The 25,846-nt window shown below is 48.4% G+C and overlaps 1 protein-coding gene across 2 annotated transcripts; it reads left to right on the top strand.

Annotated features, from left to right (window-relative positions):
• The first annotated feature begins 75 nt into the window (after nt 1-75).
• On the top strand, nt 76-24,787 carry Tef (TEF transcription factor, PAR bZIP family member). 2 transcript variants are annotated; one of them, XM_021182766.2, is made up of 4 exons: nt 76-333; nt 12,540-12,857; nt 19,123-19,343; nt 21,390-24,787. In XM_021182766.2, the coding sequence occupies exons 1-4, from the start codon at nt 231-233 to the stop codon at nt 21,603-21,605; spliced, it is 858 nt and encodes a 285-aa protein (XP_021038425.1). In that variant the 5' UTR covers nt 76-230; the 3' UTR covers nt 21,606-24,787. The 2 variants fall into 2 exon arrangements, with proteins under 2 accessions (XP_021038425.1, XP_021038424.1); XM_021182765.3 differs by lacking the exon at nt 76-333 and adding an exon at nt 9,029-9,301.
• Nucleotides 24,788-25,846: the final 1,059 nt, after the last annotated feature.

Here is a 25,846-nt window from a genome sequence, read left to right as displayed (position 1 = left end):
GCAGCTGGCACAAGGCCAGGTCCGCCCTGCCAAGCAGCGAGAAGGGAAGGCCTGGCTGCTGCCGTAGCTGGCAGGTGGCCGAGCTGGGGGTGGACAGGCGGGCTGGGCTGGGGCTGCCCATTGGCTGCCTCAGGCTCACACCCCGCCTGCCTCCCTAGCCTGTGGCTCCCCAGCAGCCCCTGCCTCTCCAGCTGCTTCTAAACTCCGGAGCAAGCACCTCCTGCTGGGCCATGTCGAGCTGCAACCAGATTGGAGTGGCCCCTGCCATGGACATGCCTGAGGTCCTCAAGTCCCTGCTGGAGCATTCTTTGCCTTGGTCAGAGAAGAAGGCAGGTAGGAACACAAGTAGTCTATACTGGCAAGGTGCCTAGGGGATGGAAGCAGGCACAGGGACAGTAGCAAGATGGGCAGGAAGGGCTGCAATGCAGAGAAGGACCCCAGGATGTATGTGGGTGCCACACCAACTCTTGGGCTGCCCCTGTGCCTGCTGGCTTTGGGTGCCAGGGCCAGCGTGCAGCTACTGACAGGTGCTGTGCTCACGTGGGGCAAGGATGGACTACAGTGCCTGAAGGAGTCCAACTGGAAGCTGATTGCTTCTTAAGCTCCCTCCCTCTGCACGTTGGGGGTGAGCAGAGGAGTGGCAGGGCCCGTGCATTTGAGGAGAGGAGGCTTTCTGCTCACCATTTGCTCGCTGCTGGAGGGCTTAACTCATGGATGGGATAGAAGCTGGTTATGTAACAGGACCACAAGCCCCACGTTCCTAGGATACCACAGGCAACCCTGGGGCTAGGGACAAGCAGAAGAGCAGAGTGAGTGACAGAGGGTGTGGAGGGGGTGGCTTGGGGAGCCAGTGCCAGGTACCTTACAAGTCTTTCCTGGAAAAGTTAAGTGCTTTGGGGAGTTGAGGAATTAATGTAGGGTACTCTCTCCTGATATTTATGTCGCCAAATCTCCCTGGCTCAACCAGTTCTTACTACCTTTATCAAAAACTTTCCTGCTGTACTGGGGATCGAACCCAGGCCTTTTGAATGCTAAGCACAAGCTTTGCTATCTAGAGCTCTGTGCACCAGTCCCACCACATTGCTTTTAGAGGAGACCACCTGTCTGTGCTGTCAGGGGTGATAGGAGGTCAGGGTGTTCTTTTGGGACCTTTTTCAGGCATCTGCCTCATTCTGTTCTGGCATCTGATATATCTCATCATCACGGTGCCCCCGCCCCCCACTGCACCTCCCCACCAGACTTCTTCCTGCAAGTCTCTCCAAACCTAAGAGCCAAAAGGACAGCCTCTGCATTCCTTTCAGCCTCTAGAGCCAGGAATGGGCTTAATTTTGTTAGATCTGGGGAGGCAGAACAGCAGGCTTTGATCCTGGGAAATGTTGTCTGAGATAGTGGGTTTCCACAAAGCTCATGGCAGGGTCCTCCAAGGCCTTTTATGGATCTCTGGACCCAGTCCCTTTAGACCACAGTCTGGGGCTTCTAATACTGAGGCATTTACATGCCCTCCTGGTGTTCCTGTGTCTAATAGCACAAAGGAAGTCAGCTGCTCAGCAGGAGAAGCCCGTGTCTACATCCCTGGGAAAGACCCCTGACAAATAGATGAGCCTCAGCTAGGGTCCATACCCACAAGCAGGCAGAGAGTTTTCTGCCATCTCTGGGTGGCAGAGTCTCCATAATGTAAAGTAGAGCCGTTCCAGTCCTGCAGGTGCTAGGGAAGATGATGCAGCAACCTCATGACCCCACCCAGCTGTCCCAAGATACCTGCTGCATCGCAGACATGGTCAGCTCCAGATGCAAAGGGGTTGACTCGGAGCACTGCTCTGTACATGAGACTAACAATGCTTTGAAATGTGGTAGCAACTATTGGTCACTGGCTCCTAGATGGTGTGCAGAGCCCTGTGAAGGCTAAAATTCCCCATCCCTCATAGGAGGGCAGCACCTAGGGCCCAGCACTTAGGGGAGTTGCCCAAGGTTTCAGGCAGAGCTTTGCCAATACTGAGTAATCCTCTGCCTGAGGATTAGTTAGCCCAGTATAGCTGGGTCTAAGGCCTGAGTCTTGGACAGCCTGTCACTCCATGTGGCACTTCATTGAAAATCAGAACAAGCCATCCCACAAGACTGACAGCAGCTGTGGCTAACTTGGAAAAAATCTGAGGGGAAAGTGGTGGAGGAGCCAACTATGTCACAAAGCCTCCACTCATATTACTACTCCCTACCTACAGTCATAACTCCCCAAAGCTCCCAGACCTTCCAAAGCACTTAATGTCTGCTGAGCAAGTGCACACCCACCACACTGCGCTAGAAGACTCAGCAGTCCTCTGTCAAGTACAAGTTCCTGTTGTGGTTTTTTGTTTGTTTGTTTGTTTTCCTGCCCATTTCCCACTGCTCTGCCCTTCGTCTCCATGTAAGAGGTGGGCTTCTCTTGGAAGATTCTGCAGAATCCTTACTTTCCCTTCTCTTCCCCTAGCCCAGATACTCGGCAGCACAGCCAAGTCACATGCTGGGTGTAGCTAAGTTCCAGCAGGAAGGAATTTCAGAAGAGAGCAATGCAGAGTGTGAGAAATTCCAGGTGTGCCCTCCAGAATGTTCTCCCACTGATGTGTGCTGTTTTCTAGTTCAAAGACACGTCCCAGGATCCATGTGGAGCTCCTCTGGCAGCTCCAGGGCCTGCTGCAGCCTACACAAACTTCTGCCTCTCTCTGGTCCCCAAGTAGATTCCTGATCAGTGCTGACCAGACTTGAGACTCCCTTGGCTTTCTGGTGGCTCTTACTCTGAACCATAATGCACCCAGCTTCCCTATTCTATTTTGCAATCTCTGACTCAGTTTCTCACCTCCGACTCTGAGCCTAGAAAACTCAGGCTTCCTGTTTCTCCTCTTGCACTTTCCCCAAAGATTCGCTTTCAGTATTCACCCCATCTCCTGCTGTGTTCTTCTTCAGCTTCTTGAAAGATCTTGACATCTACTTCTCTCATCCACAGGACCTTGACTGTGCTCAGTGGCACCCCATCTACCTTTCTGTCTTCTCCACTTATCCAGGCCTCCACTTACAGGAACCTGACATGCTCTAGAGTCAAACTTGGCAAGAAGGGGCACTTCTGGACAAGGCCATAAGAAGCAAAGCCTTAACATCAGGGTCAGGAGGTGATCTCTGATTCTGCTGCCCAGTGAGCAGTCTAGTCTTTTTAAGGAAGATGAGAAATGCCTATGCGGCTGGCTCCTTGCCAGGACTAAATGAGCTGTCCCACATGAAGTGTTTTCAACTGTGACATATCATACGGCTCTCTGTCAAAGGCTGAGAACAGCATGGCTTGGTTCCCGCTCTTTCTACCTATAATCTGACCCTTGTTTCCTTCCTGCTTACATTGGCAACTTGACCCTCATTTCCTTATGTTTAAGAACTGGCTGTTATGAGACTGTTTCCTTGGAAGTGCGTGGTGAGACTCCTGGGGCATGATTCCATCAACCCTGCACCAAACCAAACAACTCTGCTATAGTACAATAGGCAGAATCTTACTGTTATTTGCTGGGCTACAACAAAAGGGGAGAGGGGAAGGGGCTCACTCCAGTCCTCTTGGTAAACTGAAGAGGCACAGGGTGGACTCCATGCAGCCTGGGCTGACCCAAACTTGGTCTTATAAGGCCTGTATGAGGACACACATAGCCTGAGAAACCAGAGAAAGCATGGCACTTGCTGAGGGGGAAGGAAATGACACAGGGCCTTCTACAAACTGGATATACTGCATAATTTACTCCTCATTCCAGCCTGCTAAGTGGTATATCTCCTCCATTCTTTCAGTGAAAGATGAACTCAGAGAGCTTTGCTGCCTCGGCAGATAGGTGGAATGGTCCCTTTCCTTTCCTTCTACCTTAGGCCAGGACTTTGTTCTCTGTCACACCCTACCCCCATTAGAAACATGAAAAATTCATCTTCATCAAGTGCCAGACACTGATGGCAGTGTCAAGAGGCATCCCTTCCAGGTGGCTTTGTATGTGGCCAGATCCCAAGTAAGGCTCTTAAATGACCTGAGTCTCTCAGCCAACCATTCCTACATCACTGTGTGCAGCATCATTGTAAGGGATGGTTTTCCATTCTACAATGAGAAACACTGATGATCCAGAACGGGAGAGCCACAATGTCAATGATATCACCCAGCTTCTGCTTCCAGGCTCATGCCTATCCGCAGAATTCCCTGGTCTCTGAAACCATGTGGTATTTCTTGGTCATCTAATTATCATTATAGCCTATTGAGCATTTGCTATGCTTGTGGCTCAGGCGTGGATGAGAGAAACACTGTCCTTGCTTAACTAGAATTGGCAACCTAGTGAGGAAAGAAAGCAATTATTAGTCCAGCTGGCCTTTCCAAGGGGAGACACTTAAGCTAAAACCCAGAAAGTGAGGCAGAGCTAACTATATGAAGAACCTTCAGGGTGTAGGGAAAGTACCTCAAAGGCCCTACCCCTTGTCTGCAGAACAAAAGGCCATTGGTGCTACAGAAGGTGATCCATGGCGAAGAGTGTGCATGTAGTGTGGCTGCAAAGGTCCCAGGGATAAGACCTCAGTAGTTGGGCCCTATAGCCTGCACCTATTTCTGTATCACCAACAGAACTTCAGCTAGGGAAACCAAGCTGTCAGGTGGTGTCAAACATTGACCAGGCCGCCTGTGGTGGGGGAAGGTTGTTCTCCATAATCATGGTACTGTTGGGGCAGACTCTTGAGAGTACTGAAGGGAGAGTCAAGAATTTAAAAAGAGACCCCACCCACCACTTCTACCCTAGAACACATTCAGACCACAGTACAAAGCACAGAGCCACAGTTTCCTAGCCACAGGTATGTGGGCTACAAAAGAGAGTTAGATGCTGGCAAGGCTGGTGCTGGGGACTTGCCAAAGAATGGCTAGTGCTTGTTCTTCCAGATTCCACCGTAAATCAAACACATGACTGCTAGTTCATATTAATAACACTCTAAATGTATAAGACTTGGCTCTAAAAAGTTTTAACCTTCTTACCAACACCAAACAGAGAAAGCAAGCCAACAAGTATTTATTGCTACTCTGAACAAAGCATTGTACTTGCCAGCCTTTAGTATTGGGACACCAAGTGTTGTCTTTCTAGAACTCAGTAGAAGCCTTAACAGTAGCCTGCTTTTGCACATCCCAGGATCCTGTACCACTGTCAGTCCTTCTAGATGCTAAGTGGTCAAGATCACTGTGGGGTCCAGGCTAATGAAAATCACTTGCTCAGCATATACTTCATTCAATAGACGATCTAACTTGGGTTGGTCAGCAGGTTTCTGGCTAAAAAGAACATAACCTAAAACCCTTCCTGTCCTGGTAAATAATATTTCTCACCCCATTCTGGCTCTGGTTTAGACTCTATACCCTATTCTTATCATCATACACAAAACAACTCCTGAACCAAGACATCCTGACTGCAAGGAAGAGGCTGAGTGGATGCCCACCCATCCATCTCACATATCACATAGATGGGTACCTGCCAGTGCCTAGCACAGACCATCTCCATGGCCCCTATTCAGGAGGAGTCTCCATCTGCTTCCTAGAGGAAAATGAGTGAGGCGCAGAAGCCATTTGTACAGTGCTATAAGCAGGTCATTGGCTGAGAGGAAGGATTCCTCTCAAGGCCCGAGTCCCAGCTGTTCCAGACATCCTGAGGCAGGCATTGTACTGAAAAACTATTATTGGGCTGGCACGGCAATGCCTTTAATCCCAGCACTTGAGAGGCATGGGTAGGTGGATCTTTGTGAGTCTGAGGATAGCCTGGTCTACAAATAGTGAATCCCAGGCCAGTGAAGAGCTACACAATGAGATTCTGTCTCAAACCCACCCTCTCTAAAAACAAAAACAAACTCACTATAATTGACTAGCTGATGGCTCAATGGGACAAAACATTTGCCGCTATCCTTGGCAATCTAATTCCTTGGAACGATGGTAAAGGAGAACAGACTTCCAAGAGTTATCCTCTAGCCTCCAAACGTTTCCTATGACATGCGTGTGCACACATATGCGAGCACTAAGTAAGTGATTAATTCAAAGCTATTATTAGAGGCTAGGGATGTACCTCAGTTAGTAGACTGCATGCCTAGCATGCACAGAGCCTGGGTTTGATCTCCTGAACTCCATAAATTGGTGCTGGCAGAAGGACATATATTCAAAGCCATCCTCAACTACATATCAAGTTCAAAGCCAACCTGGGATCCATGAGACTCTATCTCAATCAAACAAACAAACAAAAAAACTCAAAAAAATTATTGATACAAAATAGTGTGCTGCCACATCCTACTTTTCTTTCTTTAAAGACAGGGTCTCACTATGTAGCCTTGGTTGTCCTGGAACTCACTCTGTAGACCAGACTGGCCTGGAACACATAGAGATCTACCTGCCTCTGCCTCTACCTCCAAAGTGCTGGGACTAAAAGTGTGCACCATCACACCCAGCTGCCACATACTTCTAAAGTTTAACCAGGTACTAACATGTTCCTGTGAGGGAGTCTATTTCTTTACAGGGCTTTCACACTACGGCAATTAGCAAACTACTTCTCATAGCACTTACTCCTCTACTCTGTCACAGCTGTCACCATAGCAATGACAGGAGACAACAGCAGAAAAGGCAGCTGGGGTTCTTGAGGTCAGCTGGAGAAAGAAACGTCCCTTGCCTTCAGGGTGGCGTGGATTGCTGCAATCCCCCACAGTTTGCAAAGAAGCACTAGAGGGAATATTCCTGTCATGCTCCTTCAGGAACACTCACCTTTTGATTATCCAGGGGAAACTCAAGTGTCTCTAGACAAGAGGCTCAAAGCTACATCAGTTTCTGAAGCCTAGGCCTGTTACCTTCCTGCATCCTAGTCACCTGCTTAGGTAAGCTGCTCCAGGTTGGTGACCCATCATCCATTTGTGGGGACTATTGCTCAAAAGAGAGGGGGAGGGTAAGGATAGGGGAAAGAGGGGGAAGGAGATGGAGAGAAAGAGCAGGAGTGATAATTTTCACTTCTCCCCATGTGTCATCTTCCTTACAGACAGGCGAGACGTGCTCTTACCTTACCAATCCTCCTCTGCTACCCTAGGAATTGTTCTCCTTCTCAACAGTATAAGAGTTAGCCATGAAAATGGACATTTCAGTCTAGTCTAGACAGTTCCTCTAGAACCAAACCACAGGGAGATTTCTACTTCTTTTAAAAAAATATTATGTTACATTCATGTGTGCGAGAGGAATTATTGTGTTCATGGAGGTCTGAAGACAATTTTTGATTTAGTCCCTCCTGCCATCACATGGTATGCAGAGATTGAACTCTGGTTGTCAGACTTTACCCCATGAGCCATCTTGCTCATCCAGCTTTTCTTTTCTAGAGTTTCATATGTTGCTTCATTTTCTTGGAGTCACTCTTTCAGATTTACTGCTAAAAACCTCTAGGTGAGTTTCTCCTAAAGATATCCTAGATGCATAAAATTCCTCCTAACAGTTCTGCAACGCCTGGCTTTTCTGTGCAGTTTCCTTTCTCCACACTGGATTTATAGCCACCAATTTTGATTAAATTAGGAAAGATATTTGCATGGGAACACCGTAGGCTAAATCCTGCTTTCTCCCCATTTGACAAAAAGAAGAACAGACTGGAGAAATGGAACAATGGGCTGGAGGATTCAGGTTCAGAAAACGATCAACATCACAAAATCTTGTATTTTAGATTCACAGACCATCACTCTATTCCTAAGGCTACCCAACGTCCTTTAGACGCTTCCTTTGGGCTTACTCAGCTAAATTTCTTTTTCCTCAATTCTGATTCCATGCGCTTCTAGTTGTCTGTTGTGGTGTTCTGTAACTACCGCATGAACCACAGGCTGCCTTTCCGCCAGACTCAGCTCCTCCTTCGGAGGCAGGGAGCCATGGGAGGGACAGAGTATAAACAAGCCAAGTCCCTGCCCCTTTGGGAGCTTAATCCCAGAGCGTCTAGTATTGTCTGGGCTTGAAGCCGAGTATGACTTGTACTGCAAAGAGGTACAAAGTTCTGCGAGCCATCTTGAAGGTTTGCACACCCCTTCACGGCTCACAGGTTTCCTAAGGAACCCAGAAACTATGTTTTGTTTTGCTTTTGACTCTAGTTCAATGTTGAATTTTTAAGACTGGGGAAATGGGCTCCAGTGGAGCAACCGGATAATTCCCAAGGTCACAAGCGAGCAGCGAGTAGTACGGAAGTCTGTCCCGACCCTGGTTCGTGGATAGGTTTCAAGAATGCGCTCTCCGAATTAGTGTTTATTCTGCAACCACGCCCGCTCCCAATCCCTAAATCAGTGGGCAACCTGACACCCGCTCGAGCAGCAGAGCTTGGGACCCGCCGCTAACCTCGCGCGGAGCGTGGGAGGAGCGTTGGCTGGCTACCCTCGTCCCAGTCCCCTTACCCCCGGGCAGAGTCCGCCAAACAACACAACAGGCCAGCCCTGGCCAGGTCTAGGCCAGAACCAGCCCCGCCCCTCTCCGCCCCTCTCCGCCCCTCCCCGCCCCTCCGCGCCGCAGCCGCACGTGCAGAGCCTCGTGCAATCGCGCCGGCCCCGCCCCTTTGCCCCATTGGCTGCCGCAAGCCTTTCCCTCACTGCCCCGCCCCGCGAGGCTCAGCTCTGCTGCCGCTCCACGTGACCCTCGGGGCTGGGCCGTCGCGCCCCGCTACGCCTTCCTCTGAGGTGGCTTCTCCCAGGGAAGGAGGAAAAGGAGGCTGCGATGAGCTGGGAGGAAACCTGTAGTCACGAAAGTGGTGGCGAAAGGGACGCGACTGATCAAAAAAGAACAGAGGGGCTCTGCAAAAGGCCCCGACGCTCCGGGGCAGGCGGAGCGATACTCCTCACCTGGCCCAGCACGTGTCTACATCGTTTGGTTCCCACAGCCAATCCTAGCCTGAAGAGCTGTGCCCGCCCTTACGCAGCGCGCACCAATCGGAAGGCACGCTCCGGGACCGCTGGCCTGGCCTTATGAATAATGAATGAGACGGAACCAGTCCGCGGGAGGGGTGCGGATGGAGAGAGGTGGGGGTGCAGTAGCGCGTCTGCGCAGTGCTGCCCGTGTCAGCAGCTGCGGCGGGTCGAGCCGCTCCGGCCCGTCTCGGGGTGCGGGCGGGGGAGGCGAGGCGCACGAGTGGGGCGCAGGGCACGATGTCCGACGCGGGCGGCGGGAAGAAGCCGCCTGTGGAGCCTCAGGCGGGGCCCGGCCCGGGGCGTGCAGCTGGAGAACGGGGCCTGTCGGGCTCCTTCCCTCTGGTCCTGAAGAAGCTGATGGAGAACCCCCCGCGCGAGACGCGCCTCGGTGAGGGGGGGGGGGGGGCTCGCGCGTGTCTGGGGGCGGGGTTTCTGTAAAGGCGGGGCCTTGTGGGGGCGGGCCGGCCCGGGCCCGGTCAGAGGTCAGGGTGAAGCGGTCCAGTGGAGTGGTGTTATGCGGGCCCCGGGGATGACTAGGGGCCTGCTGGACTAGGCCTCTAGCCCAGAGAGAAAGTCAGGGGATGATCTGGAAAGGACAGGTCAACAGAACTTTGCAAGGAAGCAGCCACTTAGAGGGGGCTCCAGCGGGGCCGCCTGCATCCAAATCTCGAGGATGCTGCTTGCCTTCAAATGCGGGTTCCTGGGCCTCACCTAGTCTGCGGATCTTGAGACAGAGCGTGTATTTTAAGAAACACTCCACTGCACCCTCGTGGGTGCAGAGTTCACCACCAAAGTTTGAGAGGCCCTGATCAGTATAGCAGATGGCCTTTGTATGTCTTTGGTCTGTCCTGGAGGAAGACGATTCCTCCTCTATACGAGTGGACAGTGAGCAGGTCCACGGTGGTGCTTTACTGGAAATGCATCCCTGGGAGGTGCGGATGGAGGAGGCAATTTGAGATGAGGGTCAGTAGTGTCTCCCAGTTGTTTTTAAATCAAAGCCTGATTTAAAAAAAAAAAAAATTAAGGGAATGAAGGCTGGGTAAAGTAGGGCTATGATGAGGGTTAGAATGTGGCCACTCAGGTCCTTCTCCTGGTTGATTGTTGGGAATCACAATAGCAGGACCTGGCTTCATCGAATTGTCCAGGCCACAAGGGTCCCTGGGGCCTGGTGTGGAAAGCAGACTTGGCCTGGGTATTTGACCTGGAAGACAGCAGGACTGCCACCTATTGTGGGGTTTTAGGTCCATTGATGTGTGCTTTCAGTCAGAGATCTTCAGATTTTCAAGAGCTCAACCTAATTAGGGTATCTGGGAAGGAGTTGGCTGTTTGTGGATTGCTTGTACCAGGGATCTCATTTCCCTTTCTAAAATGCCGTTTTTTTTTTTTTTTTCTTTCCTTGGGTGTCTTCCGGGGCTGCTGTGCTTATGGTTGTCCCTGTTACGTTATAAATAGCTTCTGCTCATCAGGTGAGGCTAGATTCTCTCCTCCTGCCTCAGGACCTCATGTGCACAAATGCTTTTGTTTGTATGAAGGTGATGACTTGATCCAGATCTGAGTGAGTGTAAGACAAACTGCAAGGGCTGGTGCTCACATCTGGCAGCTCTTGCCTAAGCTTACCAGAGAGGAGCAGGCCACACTGGGGTTATGCTTTGCATTCGCACACGCTCACAAAGCGTTTGGACATAGTCTTACCTTGTTTGGGTTGTTATCTCTCCACTTGTAGGTGAGGAAAGTTGAGACTCCTGAGAGGCATAGATGGTTTCTCAAGGTCACATGGGTGGGCCTTCTGGCTCTTGGTTTGGTGTTCTTTCTGTTGTATGAAAGTGACAAACCACTGGTGTCAGTCCCTGTGATTTAAGTCCTGGACACGTCGGTCATTTACCTTTTGAAATTAATTTAAATCTTGACCTTACAAACACTGGATTGTGATAGCCTGACTGATTGTAGTGGTGCTTATTTGCAGTCTCAGCACTGGAGAGGTAGAGGCAGGGGGACCACTAGTTCAAGGTCATCCTCTGATGCACATCAAGTTTAAAGTCACCCTAGATTTCATGACCCTATCTCAGAAAATCAGAAAAAAAAATGTTTTAATTGCTTTAGTCAGGCACAATGAGGAACTTCCTGTTGCTTGTCCTCCTGTCAAGCTGCTTTTTATCTCCTGCTTCTCTTACCTTTTTTTGATCCCAAGTGACCCCAGCTGACTGGTCCAGTCGTCTCTGAACAGAATGTGAACTCAGAAAGATAGGCAGGGAGGCCATCTGGCCCACCCAGCCCACAGGCTGGGAGTTTTGTTGCCTCCCAGTTGTTTTTAAATCAAAGCCTGGTTTTTAAAAATTAAATTAAAAAGGCAGCCATAAGAATTGATGTTAAATCATATTACAAGCTATGAGCAAGTTGTGCTTATGAGAATCTCCACCTCACGGGGTCTGGTCATTGTTCTTGGACTAATGGCTCCCTTTTGGCTGTCTGCTCTTGGGACCCAAGCATGGCTGGTTTTCCTCCAACATAATAATATTTGATCTCTCTCTTTTTTTTTTTACTTCTAAATACAGAGTTCAAAGTTGTCTCCTTCAATTTTGAAAACCTATTATGAACGTGTCATGATCATCTCCCACTTCTCTGATGAGCCTCCTTCTCACTCTGATTGCCTTCTTGTCTTGTCACATTTCTCTGTATTTTTTTTCTTAATTGCCCTCTCTTAGATATCCATGTGCATAACCTTTTGACTAAGACATGGGGGATTTGGTCTTCACTAATTGATTAGCTTTGCTTTGACTAGAAACAGTTTTTCTTCTTCAGCTCTTCCCTTCTCCATCCTCCCCTGAAACCTGCCTCCAGTCTTTTCTGCTTACTCAGGGATAAAGCCTTCAGAACTGGTTGCTCTGAGAAGAGCTCCAGAGCCTCTCATTGCAGTCACCTGAAGCCAATCTGTCTGAAAGTCCAGTGTTCCCACAGCCATTGCTTAGCCTCTTTGTTGGCCTCTGAAATCTGGAACTGAATGCAACACAGTCCGTGCCCTCAGTGAGCTCAGAGCAATAAAGAATGTGTACTGTGTACATGTACTTGGTAATAGTCATTTTCACATGCTGTCTCTGTTCTTCACAGAATAGGTGACAGTTAAACACACCAAGACTCAGGTTAAGTAACACGGATCTGGTCACATGTCCCACAGCTAGTGGGTAGCAGCCCTGGGTTGCTATGGAGAAACCTAACTGCAGGGGAAAGGACGGGGGAACCTAGAAGTTATTGGCGTGAGGATCTCAGCCCTTTCCATACTAAGATATCAGTGAAGGTCAGAAGCACCACTTCCTCTTAGCCTCTCCTGTAGATGCTGGCCCACAGTCTATTTTGTATTAACTCTGGGGCCACCTCATGCCTCAGAATATGCAGCTAGCATTTCACAAAGGCCAGACGCAGAAGAGAATGTAGTACCACTCCCTAAGGAGACCAGCCTGCTTAGTTCATCAAGGTACAGTGAGAAGACAGGATGTGCTCTTGAAACATACATGTAGGGTTTGGATGGAAACAGGCCTCTGAGGAAGGTAGGTCTTCCCCAAGGCTCACTGTCCCCAGCATGGGATAAGTTACTCTCCTGTGTAGTGTCTCATCATAGGTTTTGTTTGCAGATAAGGAAAAGGGGAAGGAAAAGCTGGAGGAAGACGAGTCAGCAGCAGCCAGTACCATGGCCGTCTCTGCCTCCCTCATGCCACCCATCTGGGACAAGACCATCCCCTACGATGGCGAGTCCTTCCACCTCGAGTACATGGACCTGGATGAGTTCCTGCTGGAGAACGGCATCCCTGCCAGCCCCACCCACCTGGCACAGAACCTGCTGCTGCCTGTGGCAGAGCTTGAAGGAAAGGAGTCTGCCAGCTCTTCCACGGCATCGCCACCATCTTCCTCTACTGCCATCTTTCAGCCCTCGGAAACCGTGTCCAGCACAGGTTGGTGACACGCCTCTGGGAAGGCCCACCTGTCTCAGCTAAGGTGCCCATCCATCTGAGTCCCGCTGTCCACTCTCTTGTGTGCCCCTTTTCTGAAGCAGGTCCTGGTGGGCTGCAGACTAGAGGAACCCTCTGTTCCCCACTCTTGAGTACTGTCTATAAGGCTGGGGATAAAACAGTCACCATGGCAGCAGTCTTCGTTTGTTGGGGCACTGCTGAGGATGCGGAATGAGTGCCCAGGCTGTAGCTCTGCTGGAGAAATCCTATTTTGCATTTGATGCTGTATTTTGGCCACAGATTCTTGGGAGGTTTAGGCAGCACTACTACAGAGCACTGTTACTGTCATTCTGACTGTACGTGCTAACATTTACTTAGGACTTAGTCTATTTCCACCTTTAACAAAAAGCCATCAATACAATCTTACAAGATTAGATGAGGACACTGAGGCACAGAGAAGGAAGAAACTCACCCAAGTCACCCAGCTGAAAGGTATTGATGTAGCATTTGAACCCAAGACACTCATCTGCACAGGCAGGTACTGCTCAGGCACTAGCACAAATGATATTCCCACTGCTTTAAAACAAAACAAAAACAAAGTCCTTCAGGATCTAAAGACTGTTTTGGCTTGGGGGTTGTTTTTTTGCTTTTTTGTTTGTTTGGTTTTGGTTTTGGTTTATTTGCTTTCATATCTGAACATAAACCCACTGGGAAGGTTTCTCTCCCTGTTCAGAAGCCATGCAGAGTTTCTGTAGTCTTCGAGACAGGATGGCAGGTATCTTCTGGGACCCACACCACCAAGCTCTCATGGTATGTTTCTGTTTAACTTTTCAAAAGGGAAATTTTTCAAATAAAATATAGAAAGTAAGAAGTTGGAGTGTATATCACTGGTAGAGCATTTTACTATGTATCTGAAATATCCTTTTAGATTTATTATTTTTGATTATGGGGGGCTAACACATGGATGCTGGGAACTGAACTCAGGTTTACTACAAAAGCAGCACATGGTTTTAGCCACTGTATCTCTGCAGCCCCAATACATCTGTAATCCTTGTTACACAGAAGGCTGAGGCAGGAGGATCACAAGTTCAAAGCTAGTCTAAATAACACAGTGAGACCCTGTCTCAAAAAAAAAAAAAAGACTGGCGATGTAATTCAGTGGCTGTGGGCTTGCCTAGCAGGCACAGAACCTTGGGTTCTAGACTGGAAAGATGGCTCTGCACTTAAGAGTGTTGGTTGCTCTTCCAGAAGACCCGGGTTTGGATTCCCAGCACGTGGTGGCTTACAACTATCTGTAACTATCCAGTTCCAGGACATCTAACACCCACTTCTGGCCTCTTTGGGTAACAGGTATGCATGTGGTATACAGACAAACATGCATAGATACAAAATAAATATTTTTTTAAAAGCCTTGCTTGGGTTTCTTTCTCAGCACTGCAAAATAAATTTTAATTAAATAAAAATTAAAGACAAAGGAAATGGTTTGGAGAAATGGCTCAGCCATTAAGATCACTTAGTGTTCCTATAGAGGACCTGAGTTTGGTTCCCAACACCCACATTGTATCTCACAACCATTTATAACACCAGTTCCAAAGGATTCAACAGTCATGCACGTGGTGTACGCACATGCATGGAAATAGAACATTCATACATATGAAGTAAATAAACCGAAAGAAAAAACAGACGTGGCTTAGTAGTAAGTCAGTAAATCAGTAGACAGTTCAGACCCCTAGCACCTGTGGGCGTGGCACTGCGGGGGCCAGACACTGCCAGGCTGTAGAGACAACTCAGGCTCTGTGAGAGACCCTATCTCAAAAAGTAAGAAATAGTGAACTGGCAAGATAGCTCAGCAGAAAAAGGAATTTTCCATGAAGTTTGATAGGATGGTGGGACTCAAACTTGGGTCCACTGTATGTATAGTAAGGACAGCTGAGCCCCAGGACCCACACAGTGGGAGGAGAGAAACTTAGCTCTTGTAAGTTGTCCTCTGGCCTTCAAACATGCTGCATGATATGTGTGCAGATGCACACACCTAGAAAAAAAAGGAGTGAAAGGTTAAAAAAGGTAGAGTGATTGAGAAAGACGCCCAGCATTAAACTCTGGCCCTGACATGGACACGCACTCGTGTAGACACATTAAACAATGTTTAAACACTTTACACGTGGAATTGATAGTACATCACAGAGACCTGCCTGCCTCTGTCCCCAAGAACTGGTAATAAAGGCATGTGGCACTATACTCAGTCCATATCCGTGTACAGCTCAGTGGATCCTCACAGGGTGAACCACCCACGTCAGTACTGTCCAAATCAGGATGCAGAACTGTGTTGGTATCCATGATGTGCCTGTGACTCTGGGCAGTTGGCTTCTCAAAGGTAATCCCAGTTTTTATCACCATAGAATACATTTGTTAATATCTGAGCTTCTTCTCAATACAACTGTCCTCTGTTTTGTTTTTAAATACTACAAGTGGGTTCTCAGTACTTAGGAAGCAGTGAGAGAAGATTGTCACAACTTAAGGCCAGCCTGGTTTATAAAATGAGTTCTAGGCCAGCCTGGACTACTAGACTGAATTCCAGGACAGCTGTCAGAGACCTGATCAGCAAGGGTCAGGGTCACCAAGATGGCTTATCAGCAGGGATGCTTGCCATCAAGTCTGAAGACGTTATGGGAGAGAACTGACTTCTACAAATTATCCTCTGACATCCATTCCTGTACAGTGTATGTGCATGAGCGCTCACACACACATACACAAATAAATGTTCCAAGTGTGAGCAGAGGATGCAATGCAATAGTCAAGTGTTTCCCTTGTATTTGGGGGGGGGGGTCCCAGGTTTAATTTCCAACACTATACATGTGCACACATAGTAATAATTATAATTGTAAATTCACTGCATCACTACCCTTACTTTTATAACTTTATGTAGTTTTATAATATACATATAAATTATGTGGGCATTTTATTGTCTTAATGGTAACAAAACATGCTGGGCATGGTGGCACACACTTTAATTCCAGCACTTGGGAGGCAAAAAGCAGGCAGATCTCTGTGAGCTTGAGGCTATCCTGGTCTACAGAGTGAGTTTTAGGACATACAGAGCTACACACTAGTGAGAACTTGTCTCAAAAGCTAAAATAGGGCTGGTGAGATGGCTCAGTGGGTAAGAGCACCCAACTGCTCTTCCGAAGGTCCAGAGTTCAAATCCCAGCAACCACATGGTGGCTCACAACCATCCGTAACAAGATCTGGCGCCCTCTTCTGGAGTGTCTGAAGATAGCTACAGTGTACTTACATATAATAAATAAATAAATCTTAAAAAAAAAAAAAAAGCTAAAATAGTTTCACAGAACATACTTATTAGAAAGCTGGGTATGTTAACTTATACCTGTGATCCTAGTACTCAAGAAACTAAGGCAGGAGGATAGCCATGAATTCAGTCCAGCCTGAGCTACATAGAAAGGTAGATACGAAACTAAAAGCCTTATTTTTCTCACTCCCTTTGTAGTAAAGGCATCAGTAGTGTGTGTTTTGTGCCTGTCCTCCTTTATACAGTGTTTTGTGAAAGCCATCTTGTCACTGTAGGGGAAGTTTGCCAGTCCCCATTGGTGACTAATGCCATGTGAGCACACTGCACACCACTGTGTAACCATTCTGCAGTTGAAGGACAGTGGAGCTCACTATGTGGTATAGTTGTTGGAGTTTTGGTTTTTTTTTTTTTTTTTTTTTGGTTTTTCGAGACAGGGTTTCTCTGTGTAGCTCTGACTGTCCTGGAATTCACTCTGTAGACCAGGCTGGCCTCGAACTCAGAGATCCTCCTGCCTCTGCCTCCCAAGTGCTGGGATTAAAGGCATGCGCCACCACTGCTCTGGCTATAGTTGGAGTTCTTTTTTTTTTTTTTTTTTTTTTGGTTTTTCAAGACAGGGTTTCTCTGTGTAGCCCTGGCTGTCCTGGCACTCACTTTGTAGACCAGGCTGGCCTCGAACTCAGAAATCCGCCTGCCTCTGCCTCCCGAGTGCTGGGATTAAAGGCGTGCGCCACCACGCCCGGCTTATAGTTGGAGTTCTTAACAGAGCTTCTAGGAACACTTGTGTGCATGTGTCCTGGACAGTGCTTTTGTGTATTTCTCTTAGGCGTTTACTTAGGAATAGACTGGATGAGTCAGTAGACATGAATGTAATCCCCTTCTTCCCTCCTTCTCCTCCTTCTCCCCCTCCTTCCCTTCTTCTCCTCTTCCTCCCTCTTCTTTTTTTTTTTTTTTAAGATTTATTTATTTATTATATGTAAGTACACTAGCTGTCTTCAGACACTCCAGAAGAGGGCGCCAGATCTTGTTACGGATGGTTGTGAGCCACCATGTGGTTGCTGGGATTTGAACTCTGGACCTTCGGAAGAGCAGTTGGGTGCTCTTACCCACTGAGCCATCTCACCAGCCCTCTTCTTTCTTATTCTTTATTCATCACAGGATTTTTATGTGTAGCCCTGGCTGTCCTGGAACTCACCTTGTAGACCAAGCTGGCCTCAGACTCACAGATATCCACCTACCTCTTCATCCCAAGTGCTGGGATTAAAGGCATGTGCCACCATGCCCAACATTATTTATTTTATGTGTGTGAGTGTTTGCCAGTGTGAATTGTATGTGCATCATGTATAAAGTGCCAACAGAGGCGAGAGGAGGGTGTTGGATCCCTTGGAACTTGAGTTACAGGCAACTGTGAGCTGCTATGTGGATGACAGAAACTATAACCAGGTCCTGTGCAAGAGTGGTGAGTGATCTTTTTTTTTAATTTAGTTTTTATTTATATGAGTACACTGCGGCTGTCTTCAGACACACCAGAAGAGGGCATCGGATCCCATTACAGATGGTTGTGAGCCACCATATGGTTGCTGATAATTGAACTCAGGACCTCTGGAAGAGCAGTCAGTAGCTCCTAACAGCTGAGCCATCTCTCCAGCCCATGAGTGTTCTTAACCACTGAGCTCCAGGACTCACAAACATGTATACCACATATTCACACCTTTGGAGGGGAGGGGTGAGACAGAGTCTTCTGTAGCTTAAATCACCCAACCTGATCCTGGTGAAAACCTAAATTTGATCATGCCTCACTTATGCCACGAATAGGGCAGATAATTTGATGTGTGAGTGTGTGTGTGTGTGTGTGTGTGTGTGTGTGTGAGAGAGAGAGAGAGAGAGACAGAGACAGAGAATGAGAGAGAGACAGAGAATGAGAGAGAGAATGTTTTGGCTTTAATTTTGGCCTCTTTTTCTGATACAAGGTTGATAGTAACCTTCAGGCTTTTACACACAATTATGCCAGTTTTACCCTGGAGTCCTGTTGTGGCCAGATACCTCCTGCAGGGCAAAATGGTCTCCTGTTAAGAACCATGGCTTTAACCTCTGTTACACTGTGTTTTCTCTGCCAGGACAGTACCAGGAATGCAGTTTGTGTTCAGTAGCTATCTATTGGCTGAATATTTGGTGTACTTGTATTGGAAATATTGAACATGTAGACCAGAGGTTCAATTTTCTTTTAAAACAACTCATATCAGCACAATCTTTGAACTCTAAAATTGACATTAACCCAATGTTTACCTACAAAACAGCCAGCCATATGGAACAGGAGGACCCAGGAGCCAGAGTCAGCCAGGCCAAGACCACGTTTTCGTTCAGTTATTTTCCTGTGGGATTCTGGAAAGCCAATTGCATTTCTCTGACCCTTGGTATCCTTTTCTGTAAAATAAGACTTAACACTCATTTCAGAGCTGTAACTTGAGCACAGTGACTGACATGGGCAGGGGGTGGGTGGGGGCTGGTGGGGGGAGCTCCTGATGTAAGTAAGCCGTTGTCAGCCTCTCACTCAGCCTGTATCCTCACCCTGTTGTTCAGATTGAGGTTAACACAGGAGGTCAAGGACCATCATGATTCAGTGTTTTACTTGCCATTTCTTCAGAAAACAAAATACTTAGAAAATCTCTTCCATTTTGAGGGCCTCTGTTCCTTTCGTGAGTTCTGTTCCTAAACAGGAGAATTCATGGGTCACTGGTTGAGCAAATGCTTAGCATCTATGGAGCCCTGGGTTTGATCCATAGCATACACAGGAAAGACAGAATCATCTTAGGAATTGAACCACATGTGTCTGTCTGCCTTTCGGGCTGGTGGTGTGGTTTTTTTCTAAGTAGCAGTGGTCTGTGCTGCCTCCAAGTTATATGGTGGAGTGATTTGTTCTTTCTGTCCAGTGAGATGCTTCTAGATTGTCTGCCTGTCTTTCAGAATCGTCCTTGGAAAAGGAGAGGGAGACACCAAGTCCCATCGACCCCAACTGTGTGGAGGTCGATGTGAACTTCAATCCTGACCCTGCTGACCTGGTCCTCTCTAGTGTACCAGGTGGGGAGCTTTTCAACCCTCGGAAGCACAGGTTTGCAGAGGAAGACCTGAAGCCCCAGCCCATGATCAAAAAAGCCAAGAAAGTCTTTGTCCCTGATGAGCAGAAGGTAACACCCAGTGTCCTTTATTAAAGACACAACAGTGGTTTAAGAGTCTAGGGTAAGCTGTGCACTCTCTGAGTAGTGCAGCTCACTGGGACAGCTCAGCTTTGCAGTGCTTGCCTGGGACACATGAGGCCTGGAGCTCCATCTCTAGCCCTTCACACAGAGAAAGAAGCTGAGCGTGTAGCATACACCTTTAACCCCAGCACTCGAGAGGCAGAGGCAGGCAGATCTCCTCTCATAAAAGCAAAAAGAGAGGAAGGGAAAGAAAACTAGAGTAGACCTTGTGCTTCCTCATATGTGATTTTATATGGAGAACCCTTCCTACTATGGACACCACATAGACAGGAGTTCTCTACTTGAAGCCACATCAGCAGTAATTTGATAGGAAGAAGTGCTCAGGTATGATTTGGGTCCTAATTACTCTGATACTTCCCTTCTTCCCAGGGCTGCTTGGGTGTTTTAGTGTTCCACTTCCTTGGTATGAGAAGTCACCAGACCTTAGAAAGTAAGATTGTAAACAGTCTTTTTTTGTTTTTTGTTTTGTTTTTTTGAGACAGGGTTTTTCTGTGTAGCCCTGGCTGTCCTGGAACTCACTTTGTAGAACAGGCTGGCCTCGAACTCAGAAATCCACCTGCCTCTGCCTCCCAAGTGCTGGGATTAAAGGCATGCGCCACCATGCCCGGCTCAAGATTGAACAGTCTTAAAGGACAAAAGACACCTTGTAGGGCTGGGGAGATGGCTCAAAGCAGCGGTCCTCAGCCTTCCTAATGCTGCAACCCTTTAATCCGGATACGGTTCCTCAGGCCTGGGTGACCTCCAACCATAAGATTTTTTTTTTCTTTTGGTTTCTTGAGACAGGGTTTCTCTGTGTAACCCTGATAATCCTGGAACTCACTCTGTAGACCAGGCTGGCCTTGAACTCAGAAATCCGCCTGCCTCTGCCTCCCGAGTGCTGGGATTAAAGACATGGGCCACCACACACGGTCATAAGATTATTTTTGTTGCTACTTTACAGCTGTAATTTTGCTACTATTTTAAATCATAATGTATCTTAGTGGTGGTGTTTGCCTGTAATCCTAGTGATTGGGAGGCAAAGGCAGGTAGGTAGCTTTCTGTGAGTTTGAGGCCAGCATGGTCTACAGAGCTAGTTCTAAGACAGCCAAGGCTATACAAAGAAACCCTGCCTCAAAAAATCAAATAAATAAATCGTAATGCAAATACCTGTTTTTGGATGGTCTAAGTACAACCTCTGTGAAAGGAGTGTTTGTTCCCAAAAGGGGTCATGACCCACAGGTTGAGAAATGCTGGCTCAACGTCCACCCAAACACCATAGGGCACGCACCTACTCTCTCCCTCTTTGTTCCCCCCCTCTCTTGCATGGTCTTGTAAAGTCAGGTTTGATCTACACCTAGGTTGTTGGCTTTTAACCAATACTAAGTGTGCTGTGGTGGCACACATTTTTAATCCCAGCACTGGGAGGTAGAGGTAGGTAGACTGCTGGGAGTTTAAGGCCATCCTGGTCTACAGAGTGAGTTCCAGGACAGCCAGGGGTACACAGAGAAACCAGACCTAGGAGAGAGGGAGGGAGAGGGAGAGGGGAGAGAGAGAGAGAGAGAGAGAGAGAGAGAGAGAGAGAGAGAGAGAGAGAGAGAGAGAGAGAAGAGAGAGAGAGAGGGGGAGAGGGGGGAGAGGGAGAGAGAGAGAGGGGAGAGAGAGAGAGAGCGCGAGCGCCTGTTTCAAAAAAAGAGACGGAGAGAAAGAGAAGAGAAAGAGATGTTAACAACCACCATTATGCCTAAGCAAGGGCTGAGCACACAGCTATACAGTTATACAGTGCTGTCAGTGCAGCCCTGGTCCCTGCCATGCACCTGCCCCTCAAGGAAAGGCAGTGTCCCACACTATTCCTTCTCTGGGGTCTTGAGTTCTCACCACAACATTGAACTATGTGCGGAGGAGGGGCAGGGCGTGTGAGGATTTGGGGATGGGAAGGAAAGATTTAAGTTCTCTTAGGGGGTATACCAGACACTCACAAAGGACACTTTCCCACAGGATGAAAAGTATTGGACAAGACGTAAGAAGAACAATGTGGCAGCTAAACGCTCCCGGGATGCCAGACGCCTGAAGGAGAACCAGATCACCATCCGGGCAGCGTTCCTGGAGAAGGAGAACACAGCCCTGCGGACGGAGGTTGCCGAGCTTCGCAAGGAGGTGGGCAAGTGCAAGACCATCGTGTCCAAGTACGAGACCAAGTACGGGCCCTTGTAACCTGTGCCCCTGCCCCGCAGGGCACTGCCTGCACCTCAGACCTCTGCCTGGGGCTTCCTGGACCCCACTCGTGTGGAGACTTAGGACTCTTCATGGGCACATGGTGGCGTACCTGCTCTAGGAGCACTCACGTCTCAGCTTCATTATAACATGGCCAGCACATGTGATGACTTCCCCAGGGGACCAGGATCCTCTCTCTTGGGGAACATGAGCGAATCTACGTAGACGGGTAAATGGCCCAAGTCTCTCTTGTTGGATGCTCCAGCTGAATCAGAAGGGGCCTTCTGGAGTCCAGGTTCTCTTGTACAGAGTGCTCAGGCTTTCCTAGCCTTCCCCTCAGTCTCCAGTTTGGACTGACAAGGGCTGTCTACAGAATGAGTCATGATTATTGTCACCCTAATGTCGTCTCAGGTAGCAGGTGCATTTCCACTTGGGGTGTGTCTGTCATGTACCTCACCCTCCCCAAAATCTTTGAGAGAAACATTCATTCCCATCTGTCTCAGAGCCAGGACATGCTAATCCTGTTAGTATAGACAGGGTGGTGGACCACACAAGTGGGGTCTCTGGATAGCCTGGAATTAGGGTGGGGCTGGGGCTTGTGGTAGAAATGCACCCAACCATTCTTAGCTCCAACTTTTATCTTGTGGCTCTCAGGCCTGAAGTGGCCCTGGAATCAGTTTCCTCTGCATCCCACTTGCTATGGAAGAGAAATTCCCAGGAAGGCTGGTCTCTGGGCTCTAATTGCCAGCGCCTTTGTATCTCTGGGCCATTCTGAAGGCTCATGACTTCCACTAGCCTGGTCTCTGATTATTTTCACCCAGTTTCCCTTCTCAGATCTTAGGTTTAAGAAGAAAACCTATCAGCTAGGAAGCTTGAGCTTCCAGGCCCCAGGGTACCACTTCTGCATGGTGTTTAGGAAGCTGGCCTCCACAGTCTCCTGTTGTGGGCACCAGACCGAGGGGTTTTCTCTTGGGATGCTCCATGGAACCCTTGCTCTGGCTCACCAATGGACCCAGGCCAGAATCTAGTGTCCCTGAAGGCAGAAGAGGGCCTTCCACGTCACAGATTAGAATCCCTCCCCATGGGTATCAGCAGGCCTCCGTATACGAGTTGTATTTGCTGAAGTTACTTACAGTGCAGCTCTCATGGGACAGCAGGCTCTGGAGACATTTACACTGGCCTGCAGTCCCTCTGGAGTCGGAGGGTGCCCACACAGCTCTCACTGTGGGGCAGAGTGATTTCTTGCAGCTTTGGCTCCCTCACAGCTGCACTTTTCTCTTCTATTTGGCTGGATTGGACATCATGGAACCCTCTGCTCACGTGGGTCAGGGAGGGCACCCTCCGGGAGGGTGTGTGTACTTGCTCAGGGCGGGCAGCCTGTGTGAAGGAGGCAGAGGTGATGAGGGTGCTTTATTATACTTAACACTGGCTTTATTTTAAATGGTGGCTTAGTTTGGGGCCCCAATCTTTTAAGACTTTTCATAATGATGTTAAGACCAGGGCAGACTGTCTACTGGCCATGGACTGCAGCCAGGAGATGCCCTGCCCCTCCTGGGACCTGCACACCACCTCTCTGGGGAACTTGACAAAGGTCCCTAAGGCTAAGGGAGGTCTCCCTCCTACTAGGTCCCTGACTTTGACTCTGTGGTTCTCTAGGAACCGTGTGCACACTTGTCTCTGTTGTAACTACAAAGGGCAGTAGCACCCAGCATGTCAGTGTCCTGCCCGGGCTGCCTGCCTCCTACCCACCCAGCACTCTTCTCTGGGCTGGCTGTTCACCCAGAGGCAGTTCTCATTTTGTTACTGGTGGACAAGCCTTGAGCTGAAAATCTCTTCGTTTTCTTTGACTAGAAAATGTAAGGTTTCTGTTTTTTAAGTTTTAGTTTTAAGGAATGGATACTTATCTCTGGATGCCATCTGTGTTCTGACCCTAGTGGGTGGATGGGGCTTACCGTCTCCCCTTAGTCCCCGTTCTGCCTTGTGGTACCCTCCTTTCCTTCCAGAAGTAGGGAGTGGGTTCTGGCTCCTCCTAAGTGCTTACAGAATCATTGTCTGCTTGCTTCTTGGAGAAGCCTTTGGAATGAAAAGTGGCTGGGAAACAAACCGGAAGGAGCATGCCTAGAGGTTGACATCTTGGAGAACAAAGTGTTCACGTAAGCTTGGCTCCTCTGTTGGCCTTAGGACCCCAAGGCTGCACAGAAAGAGTTGAGCTCTGCTGCTTGTCTTGCTGTGGAAGTCTCCTGACTCCCTCTAGGAGCTGACAGCTGAAGCCTGAAGCTCTTGCACTTGGATCCTTGAATTCTAAGGAGTACCAGGCTCCAGAAGCCAACTTGTATTTGGCTTTCCGTGGGTTTGTCTTAGGATGAGAAGTGTCATCACTTCCTAAGCATCCTGTTCTCAGCTATGGCAGCCTCAGAAAAGACACCTGAATGGGTTAGAACCCTGCAGGAATGTACATTCAAGAGATGTCTTGATAAAGAACTTCGTGCTTTTGGAAAGAGCCACCCTTTGGAGGACCTGTTGGTCACCTTATCTTCAGCCCAAAGGCTAAGTTATGTGGGTCTGACTCCTTTGGTTAGGGACAGCACTAGACAGTGACCCTAACCCTTGGTCCATACTCCCTGCTGTGATGGTGCTGTGGTCTGCTTTCCACTCAGGCAGCTCCTACAGTCCTCCAGCCTGGGGACAGATGGGAAGCTTTCCAGGGGCCCCCAAGAGGTGTGCTCCCTGTAAGAGGGGCCTGTAAGAGGAGCTCTTGGTTTCCAGGGCAAAGCCCTACCCACAGCTTCTTTAACATCTGTTAATTAAGTGCAATAAATTTTTCTAGAAAAAGGCAAAGATGATTTCCAGGTAGAGATTGCTGTCTTTTGGTGTTGGATGCCAGAACACCACTTGGTTTTATTTTTCTAAGTGCATGTGATTGGTAGAGTGTGTGGGCTCTGCATCCTCCCTGGGAGCTGCATTCCAGCAGCCCCTCTCCCTACCTTTGCCGGGGGAAAGAGGCCAGGAGAAAAGCCCTTTGTCCCAGCTGCAGAGGTGGAAGCAGACAGCAGCCCTTTGGCCTTACGTGTGTGTGTGTGCCTGTGCGAGTGTGTCCCTGCTGGTGGGCCGGAGTGATGTGCTATGGAGGGAAGTTGGGATTGTATCCTTTTCAAACAAAATTAAATATTTTGAGACGAGAATTTGGCAGTGGTCTTTTCTGTTATTCCCTCCTTTATTTCCTCTCTCTATATGTCTGCATGAGAACCTAGCCAGAGAACCTCCTCTCTTTGGAATCCCAGGCAACACCTCTGTCCACAACAGCTAGATACCCTTGGCTGAGTCTCCTAACTCCTCTGTGCCTCAGTGTCTTCACCTGTCAAATCAGAGTAATTCCTACCCCGTTGTTCTTGAGAAGGGAGAGCACATATCAGAGCAAAGGTAGTTTGAACAGACTGATACAACCAGAAAAAAAGACCAGAAACACAAACACTTGATGGCAACTGTGGTTTAAAAAAAAAAAAAAAATGGAAAAGCCTGGCGGTGGTGGCGCACGCCTTTAATCCCAGCACTTGGGAGGCAGAGGCAGAGGCAGGTGGATTTCTGTGTTCGAGGTTAGCCTGGTCTACAAAGTGAGTTCCAGGACAGCCAGGGCTATACAGAGAAATCCTGTCTTGAAAAACCAAAATAAATAAATAAATGGATTAATAGCACAAATTTAAGCCAGGTGCCAGGTAGGCAGTGGTGGCACATGACATTAATCCCAGCACTGTGGAGGCTGACCTCTGAATTGGAGGCCTAGAGGCCAGCCTAGCCTACAGAATGAGTTCTAGAACAGCCAAAAAATCTGATCTGCAAATTAAACACTGAGAAAATCACAATCCTCCTGTGTACTGGGAATAACAGGTGTTGCTTTATTTTTATTTATTTTTTTTTTCTGAGACAGGGTTTCTCTGTGTAGCTCTGGCTGTCCTGGAACTCACTCTGTAGACCAGGTTGGCCTTGAACTCAGAAATCCTCCTGCCTCTGCCTCCCAAGTGCTGGGATCAAAGGCGTGCGCCACCACGGCCCTGCAAGGTGTTGCATTTTTTAATCAATACATAACTTTTAACTGTATATAGATGTCTGTATGTGGATATATGCATAAGTGCAGAGGCCTGTGGAGACCTGAAGAGGCATTGGATCCTTTGTAACTGCAGTTACAGGTGGTTGTGAGCTGGCTAAGCTGAGTGGTAGAAACAGAGCTCAGGCCCTCTGCAAGA

This window comes from Mus caroli, unplaced genomic scaffold (assembly GCF_978045245.1).
Source record: "Mus caroli unplaced genomic scaffold, Mus_caroli_1 scaffold_16, whole genome shotgun sequence".
Taxonomy (NCBI): Eukaryota; Metazoa; Chordata; class Mammalia; order Rodentia; family Muridae; genus Mus; species Mus caroli.
This window is presented reverse-complemented; position numbering and strand designations above follow the sequence as displayed.